Source organism: Asparagus officinalis, chromosome 3, assembly GCF_001876935.1.
Source record: "Asparagus officinalis chromosome 3, Aspof.V1, whole genome shotgun sequence".
In the NCBI taxonomy this organism is placed as follows: domain Eukaryota; kingdom Viridiplantae; phylum Streptophyta; class Magnoliopsida; order Asparagales; family Asparagaceae; genus Asparagus; species Asparagus officinalis.
Window position 1 is genome coordinate 110835461 of NC_033796.1, and position 9067 is coordinate 110844527.

General features: G+C 35.6%; 1 protein-coding gene across 1 annotated transcript; it reads left to right on the top strand.

Annotated features, from left to right (window-relative positions):
- LOC109832457 (glutathione S-transferase T3-like) lies at positions 7726-8861 on the top strand. Its single transcript, XM_020399810.1, has 2 exons — positions 7726-8013; positions 8093-8861. Exons 1-2 carry the CDS (start codon positions 7726-7728, stop codon positions 8696-8698), a joined length of 894 nt encoding a protein of 297 aa, XP_020255399.1. The 3' UTR covers positions 8699-8861.

Here is a 9067-nt window from a genome sequence, read left to right on the forward strand (position 1 = left end):
CACCGCTAACGCTTCTTTTGAGGCAAGGGTGTTTTCGTTGAAAGTTACCTTCATCATTGATTCCATTAAAACTTTAGTCGCTTACAAATGAATTCAAATAATAAAAATAAAAAAAGTTACAACTCTCTTGAAAATAAATGCAAGATTCATTTATCGCCTCTTGCTTGTGTGGATTCTTTGCCGGTGCCGGGGTTTATCCGTGGACGACCGTCAAATCAGATCTGATTGCTAAAAATTCGACAGAGCTCCTACTTCACTAAGGAAGTATTTGCTTGAAGTGCTGAAATCGACCAAACGAAATCAATAGCTTTTCTCAAGATTAAGACAAAGCCTTATCTCAAGGAATGGACGGGGTGAAATACGGACGCGGATCCTTCGAAAGCCTTCCTCTTTATGCTGAAGTTTGTCGGGTTCTCGCTAACCTTCACTGAAATTTCATCCTCCTTGACTCCTCAATCCAGCAGCACCTCGTCCTCTTGATAAAATTCTAGCTCTCGAAAATGGAGGCCTTGGGCTGATATTTATAGGTCTCGGGAACGGTTATTTGGATAAGAACAAGTGATTTGGCTCCATCTTTAGTTAACAACAGCCTAACCATGCTTGGGGATGATATCAAGTCAGTTAGGAACCTTTGGAATAGATAAATCCTATGAAAAACCACTTTAAAACTGCCAAAACACGTATTGGGCCCCGAACTGCGCAACAGACAAATCCGACCAGCGCTTGTGCGGGTCAGACAGTCCGACCCGTGCTTGCGCGGGTCGGATTCATTCGACTCGCGCTTGTGCGGGTTGGTCTGTTCTGTTTCGTGCTGGCGCGGGTCCGCCGCCTCTGGAGCTTTTCGTTCCGAGCCTTGTTCTTTTTTCACCGTTTGATGTATTCGAGCGACTTGTTGTTTTGCAAGCTTCGTTGCGGGACTACCCGTCGAACGCGCATTGGTTTACGTACGCATGTTGATTGATGCGGGCGTGTTGATTTGATGTGCGTGCGTTCACCGACGCGCATGAGATGATTTAACATGCACGCATTGACCGACGCGCACGAGCTGGTTTGACGTGCGCGCGTTGACCGACGCGCACGAGTAAGAAATAACAGGTTTAGAAGCAGTTTGATGATTTTGAAACCCTATTTAAAAATATCAAACAAATTCAGAAAAATATAAAACTTTGGGAAATGATTATAGACATGATAATACACATGTTACAAAATTTGGTTTTCAAAAAGGACCTCCCAATGAGAAATATCATCATTTTGTAAAATAGTCCAATACATAAAAATGTAAACATATGAATTTTGACATTTTGGCTAAACCATATTTTGAAACATTACAAAATAATTTTGTAGACTTAATAAAATATGTATATGATTATTGTTAAGTCCATAAACCAAGAAAACAATATTTCTCAAAATTGCATATTCTATGCAATAAATTCTAAAATACAATTGAATATGAAACAAATAAAAATGTGAATAATTTTGTTTGTTGTTTCATATCTATGTAGTTAAACCAAAACACAATAGTAAATATGAAATATGTAATTTCATATTTATAATCATAAAAACCCAAAAAACATGTATGTATATATATAATTATATATATACATAGAAACCAATAAAATGTGCGTGTATATATGATTGAGCTTAAAGTATCAACACACATAACATAACACCTAAACTAAATATTACCCAAGATTGATTGATCTTCGATATAGCTCAACTTGGTACACTTGCGGATAAAACTAGAACTTGGATCTTCAATTTGAATTGCATAGGCTTCACCCACTATTCCTCCAACCTCCATTGGATATTGATCGTGTAGGCGTAATTCCATCCATCCTCCAACATATTATTTGTCTATAATAAATAGATAAACACAAATACTAGACAAACAATATTAGTCATAAATTATTTGTTAAACATCATCAAAACAAGAAGGCCAACACATTTGCATGTTTTAATAGCCCATGTATAATACTAATTCCGTCGTGGTTATAGACTTGCATCATTAGGATATAATTTCATGAAGTTTGTAACACATTGATAATTGTTTCATGGCTACAAGAGGACAATGAATGTTAAAACAGATGATGTGCTACCCATTGGACTAAGTGAAAATGATACACAAAATATTATGAATGTTGATGGTGAATTGCACACAGCTCTTGTAGGCCCGAATGAGATGACTTTCATAGGAGAGGCGCTATACGAGGAAAAAAATTTGCTACATTGGAGGAGGCATACAACTATTATAATTCTTATGCAAAAAATGGGTTTTGGAATCCGTAAGGAAACTGCCGATAAGTCAAGAAAGTCAAGAGAAATTATTTCTCAAGTTTTTGTTTGCAACAAGGCAGGGAGCTAGAAAAAGGTTATCAGATAAGAGAGAGTGGGAAACTTATCAATCGCCGTCCAGATACTAGAGTGGATTGTCCTGCAAGAATAAAGATTAAGTTGGCTTCCTCCAAGACATGGATTGTCACGAAGTTTGAGGCAGAGCACCTAACCCATCTATTATCGAGCCCTGATAAAGTATTTAATCATTATTCCCATAGGCAAAGCCATCGCTCGAAAACTTGCAAGAGAATTATTGAGAATTTGAGTGAAGAAGGAATGGCTCCTTCTACTATTGCTCGAGTGTATAAATATTATGTCTAAGAGTCTTTATGAAGAATATATTACTGCACAACAATGTATTGATCATATCAGAACTATTAGAAAGAACACCATTGGCAATGAATGCATATCCATCATAAAGAATTTTCAAGATAGGAATGAAATCGATCCAGAATTTTACTTTTCCATAGAGTTGGATCAGTCGGGGACTATGAGGAGCATGTTTTGGGCTGATGGGAGATCAAGATCTTCTTACTTAAGTTTTGGAGATGTAGTGGTGTTCGACATCACATATAAAATCAATCATTTGAGCCTACCGTTTGCTCCATTCACAGGTGTAAATCATCATCGGCAGTCCATTCTGTTTGGTTGTGCCTTACTTGCAGATGAGCAAGAGGATACCTTTATTTGGTTGTTCACCCAATGGCTAAAATGCATGCATGGGGTCGCACCAGAAGCAATTATCACCGATCAAGATGCATAAATAGGAGGAGCTATCAAACAAGTTTTTCCTAATACCTGACACTGTTTTTATTCTTGGCATATTGGTAGACATATTGCCGAGCAGCAACTTCCAATGAAAGCAATATGGAGATGAGAATTTTACATATATTGATAAGTGGTACCGAGCTAGCACTATTCATAATTGTGAGGAACGTTGGAAGATTTTGAAGGAGAAATTTAATATAGATGAGAATGTAGATAGTTGGCTGACGAGGATGTACATATTTTGAAGGAGAAATTCTTTGGTTGGAGCACAGGTTGTTGGAGCATCTTGGATCTCAGTCTACATGTATCGACATTAACTTTGGTTGTAACTTTTTCTATTTTGAAACATGAAAATGACTGTAATTTTTTAGAACACCTGGATGTAAGATGTAACTTTGGTTGAAACTTTGGAGGTAATTGTTGGCTAGTTTCTTCTAATTGTGTTTATGGTGAAATTGTTTAATGTGTGTATTCATGAAGTATTTGCATCTGTGGCTTTTTTGGGATATTGTATATACGTATTATGTTGTATTTGTTACTGGTATACATATCCGTGCAACCTTAATTGATTCATTTTTTGCTGGAAAAGTTGGAATGTTGTTATTTTTTGCATCTGTTTGCATATTCGTTATTTTCCTCAGTGCATCCACAACTGTAGCTCTTCATTGGTTTGTGAGCCTATATATTCACAAGCTAAAATGGAAACCATGTTCAACGACTTTTGATGTTGAAATGCTGTCATGGTTGGCTACGTCGATCCCCAAGACGATCAAGTTCTCAGATGTTAGGCCGCCAGAGACCAAATCGACCGTTTGTGAGCTTTAAGGCTGATGATAACTTCTATTTTGTTGATGCTGAGCACTGTCATGATAAGAATTTGTTGGCCATGTTGACTCATGAGAAGTCAGCTCCTAAGAATTTGTTGATGCTGAGCACGGCCATGATAACTTCTATTTTTTTATGTACTAATCAGAGCACATACTCCTATCAGCCAAACTATGCAAAATACGAAAGTTAAATGATTCAAGAGTAAAAGGATGTTACATATTATGATCTACCCCCACCTACTGAACAAACAAGCTTAGCAGACACACACTACAAACTGAGCACAAATCATAATAGTGTACAAAATAACCACAAATAAGCTAAAATTTGAGGACAAAACTGACCACAAACAAGCTCATAATTGAGTACAAACATAGCACAAAATTGAGTTCAAACTGACTTCAAACAATGTGAAAATTAAGTTCAAACTAAGTACAAAACGACCCAAGTTATACAAGCTTATCCTCACATAGAAGAATCATCCACAAATCACATCACATGTTTTTTCAATGTGTTAGACCCTAGAGGGGGGTGATTAGGGTCTTATGCTAATCTAATCCGATTTTATGCCAATTAAAACTAATAACAAAATATCCTAGCAAGAATAAAATGCAATAAGATACATTAGCTAGGATAAGGTAATATGAACAAATGAATATATCCTATCAATGAGATATTACAAGTATATGAGCAAGGATATATAAACTAACACAAGGGTAAAATAAACAATCTACACAAGTGATAGGGTAATATGATGAGCAATACACAAAGGCGATATAAGATATGAAAACAAGAATAATAACGCCAATGCAATCACAAACAAAACGATATGATCACGGAGTTCGGTCCCCACGACCTACGTCTCCGTTCCTCACCTCGAGGAGATCTTCACTATCACAACCGGGTTTTTTACGTTTACCCGAACAACGTTTACACCTCACAATATAATCACTATGCAATCACACTTTACACACTAAGTGTTGGTCCTAGCCCGTGTCCTCCTCCTCAAGTGCTCGGTTACAACCTCTCTCTAGGCACGTCAACCGACGCCACTCCTCTTGGATTCGACCCCGTCTCTCACCACACACTTCTCTCGGTGTACAAGTGTATTATAAGTGAATCCTCACAATTAAGCACAATATAAATCAATTTGATTGTTCTCTAAACAAGGTGAGAACTCAATTAAGCACAACTCTTAGTCACAAACCCACAACCCCAAATTATACTATGAATGTAAATACACTAAGCTCAATAGGTTGTGTGTGAACAAAGAGTATCAATAAAACGATTAAACTAAACTCAATATAAATCTAGCTTATGGAAATTATAATCAAAATAATAAATTGCTAGATGAGTTTAGAAACACTTCTCTAAAGATGACAAGAGAGTAGGAGAAGAGTGAATGCTCAAACACCAAAGGATGATCTCCACTTGCTCTTGTGAAATTGAATTCACAAACTCAAACCCTCAATTGCTTAAAAGCTTCTTAAACTAAACTTAAACAAACACTAAACAAGTTTAAACCTTTGTTAAACTATTTTAAAACATTCTCTTAGATATCTTAAAACTGAGGTATAAGGGGGTATTTATAGCCTCCCAATACCTCAAACAAAAGCCCAAACCAAAAGACCAAAAACCCCTCCAACGGATACAAAAAAATAGTCGTTATGGGCATTCTGGGAGCTGGGCGGTCGACCGACCTTTTTTTCGATCGACCGCTCGCACTGTACAAAACTGAAAAAGTTCCAGAGACATTTCCGGTCGACCGGTCCGGTCGACCGGAGTTACTGTAGCCGTGCGCAGCTGTTTTGTAAAATCAATTTAAAATAGTAAATGAACTCCAAAAATTATAAAATTTTGTGGGAGTGTTCTAGACATGTAGAATAACATGTCAGTGAAAGAATATATGAAAAATATTTTCCCAGTTGAGAGAAATAAATATTTGAACACAAATTTACAGTTTCTGAAAAACTATTAACATATACGATTTTGTAAAATCAATTGGCACAGTAAATCAACTCCAAAAATAGTAAAAACTAGAGCAAAGTTTCTAAACATGTAGATAAACATGTCAGAGAAAGAATTTTTCAAATATCACTTCCTATTTGCGAAAACTCATCAGTTTTGTAAAACATGCACGAACATGTGCACGAACGAAAACATGAATTTGTAAATTCCTTTAAACATAACAAATCAATTCCAAACTTGATGAAATTTTGCGAAATGTTTATAAACATGAAAACAAACATGTTAGAAAAAGAATTTTTCAAATTGAATTTCTATTTGTGAAAACTCATGTATTTTGCAAGTGTGTCCAAAAACATGAAAACTCAAAACATATGTATGAATATATATAAAACTATATATATGCATAGAAACCAAAACTTATGTATATATATATTTAACTATATATATACTGTGAAACCAATAGATGTGTGTGTATAGATAATTGAGCTTAACGTACTTAACACACATAATATAAACTCTAAACTAGATTACCCAAGCTTGATCTTGATCTTCATTGTAGCTCAACTTGGTACACATGCGGATGAAGCTTGAACTTGATCTTTAACTTAAATTGTACATTGCTTCACTCCACAATTCCTCCAACCTCCATTGGATATCATCGTTGTAGCGCATATTCCATCCAACCTCCAACTACGTTGTTTGTCTATAATACATAAGAATGTACAAACACTAGACAAACAACATTAGTAGTAAATTGTTTGTTAAACATCATCAAAACAAAGAGGCCAACACAATGGAGAAACTAACAAATACCACAACAATACATACTAGAAACACTAATATTGTAAACACGAAACCTAATACAAAAGCATAAATGGAGGAAATAGCAGTTTTCCAAGTTTTGCCTTGTCATCATCTAGATTATGCCCCGACAGAAGTATTTGTTGTTGAAATTGAACTGGTGTTTGGACATGCCTTGAGCTAGATGCTGAATCACGAGCGATGATGTGCTTCTCCCAAGCATAAATGGAGGAAATAGCAGTTTTCCAAGTTTTGCCTTGTCATCATCTAGATTATGCCCCGACAGAAGTATTTGTTGTTGAAATTGAACTGGTGTTTGGACATGCCTTGAGCTAGATGCTGAATCACGAGCGATGATGTGCTTCTCCCATATGTGTAAAGCTGACCTGATTTCAAAAATTGATTCCCACTCGTACAAAGCTTTCACACAATTCAAGGAGAGCTGAGCTGTGTATACGTTGGACAATGTGTAAAGCTGACCTGATTTCAAAAATTGATTCCCACTCGTACAAAGCTTTCACACAATTCAAGGAGAGCTGAGCTGTGTATACGTTGGACAATGTGTAAAGCTGACAGATTTCAAAAATTGATTCCCACTTGTACAAAGCTTTCACACAATTCAAGGAGAGCTGAGCTTTGTATACGTTGGACAATGTGTAAAGCTGACCTGATTTCAAAAATTGATTCCCACTCGTACAAAGCTTTCACACAATTCAAGGAGAGCTGAGCTTTGTATACGTTGGACAATGTGTAAAGCTGACCTGATTTCAAAAATTGATTCCCACCGACAACGTTGGATAATGTGTAAAGCTGATCAGTTTGTACAAAATGATTCAATTTCAAATGTTGACCACCGACAAATTCAAACCAACCGCAAATTCAAATTCAAATTCAAATTCAAATTCAAACAAAAAAAACAAATTTGGATTGGCTATAAATAACATTCACGGTTTCTACTTCAAGCCACCCAATTCGAAGTATTTCTTCAAAGTATTTCTGATCTCCAAACCAACCGCTTTTTACAAAAAAATGTCTGTTCGATCAACTGGGTACACGGTTACTGAAGATGTGCTCCTTTGTCAAGTATTCTTGGATATTTCTCAAGACCCTATTATCGGTAGAAACCAGTCTCGAGATGCATTTTGGTCTCGTGTGGAGGACAAATACAATGAACTTCGAGATCAGCATTTTGAGATGCGTATGAGCCGATCAATTCGTTCTCGAATGGAAATCATAAGTAATGAAGTAAGGAAATTGAATGCGTGCTTGAGACAAGTAGAGAATCTGAATCCAAGTGGTGCTTCAGATGAAGATATTGTAAGTATTCTATTAATTATCGTTTGAATTTTATTATTATTGTTGAAATACATAACTTGATGTTCACTATAATTTGCAGTTAGTTCGAGCAAAGATGTTATTTATGCAAGAACCAAAGTACAAAAAAGGTTTCAAATTTGATCATGTCTGGAATATGGTTAAAAATTTCGAAAAATTCAAAGATGATGTCCCCACAGCAAGACAAGTTGGTCGAAGACAATCCCAAAGTGTGAACTTCGACTCGTCACAATCAGATAATCCCACTCCGGAATCTCCTATATCAACATCTCCTGGATTGTCATCATTTACTCCATCTGAACGACCTATTGGGGTAAAAAAAGCTAAATTGAAAAGGAAAAATGATGATCATGAGTCAAGTGTAGTGGACTCCATCGAGACCTCCAACAATCGACTTATAGACAGGTTAGACAAGGCGAGCTTGGACAGGCAAGAAGCATTTGATATCGAACGAGAAAAGATAGCCATGAAAAAAGATAGAGATGAATGGAAAATTATAATGAAAGATTTGAATTCCATTGCTGATCCAAACGTGCGTGAGTACGTTCGAGCTCAACAGATTAAAATAATACAAAAAAGAAATCAACAAGAACAAGGGTCTGCTTCTAATTTTGGCAATTATTTCAATGATATTGGACACTCTGGCCCCGATCTACCAGATTATTGAGAGTTGCTTGTCCATCTCAGGAAATGTTCCATGTTTAGTTTGTATTTTATGTTTTATTTTAATGAAGTTTTATATTATGTGTGTCAGTTTTTATATGTTATGTATTTCAGATATGTAATTTATATTTGAATTATGTATTAGGATTGCTCTTTATATTTCATGGGACTTTACTTAATATCTAGATTTTAATATTATAATTAATAATAATGTCTTTCAAATTTTAGCATTATTTTTAATTTAAAAAAATAATTTATTTTGTCCAAATTATACAATTAGGGTAAAATTATAAAATTTAAATATTATTGGGATTGTTTTATACATTTAATAAAACAATTAGGGTCAAATTGTAAATACATAAAAGTATGAGGT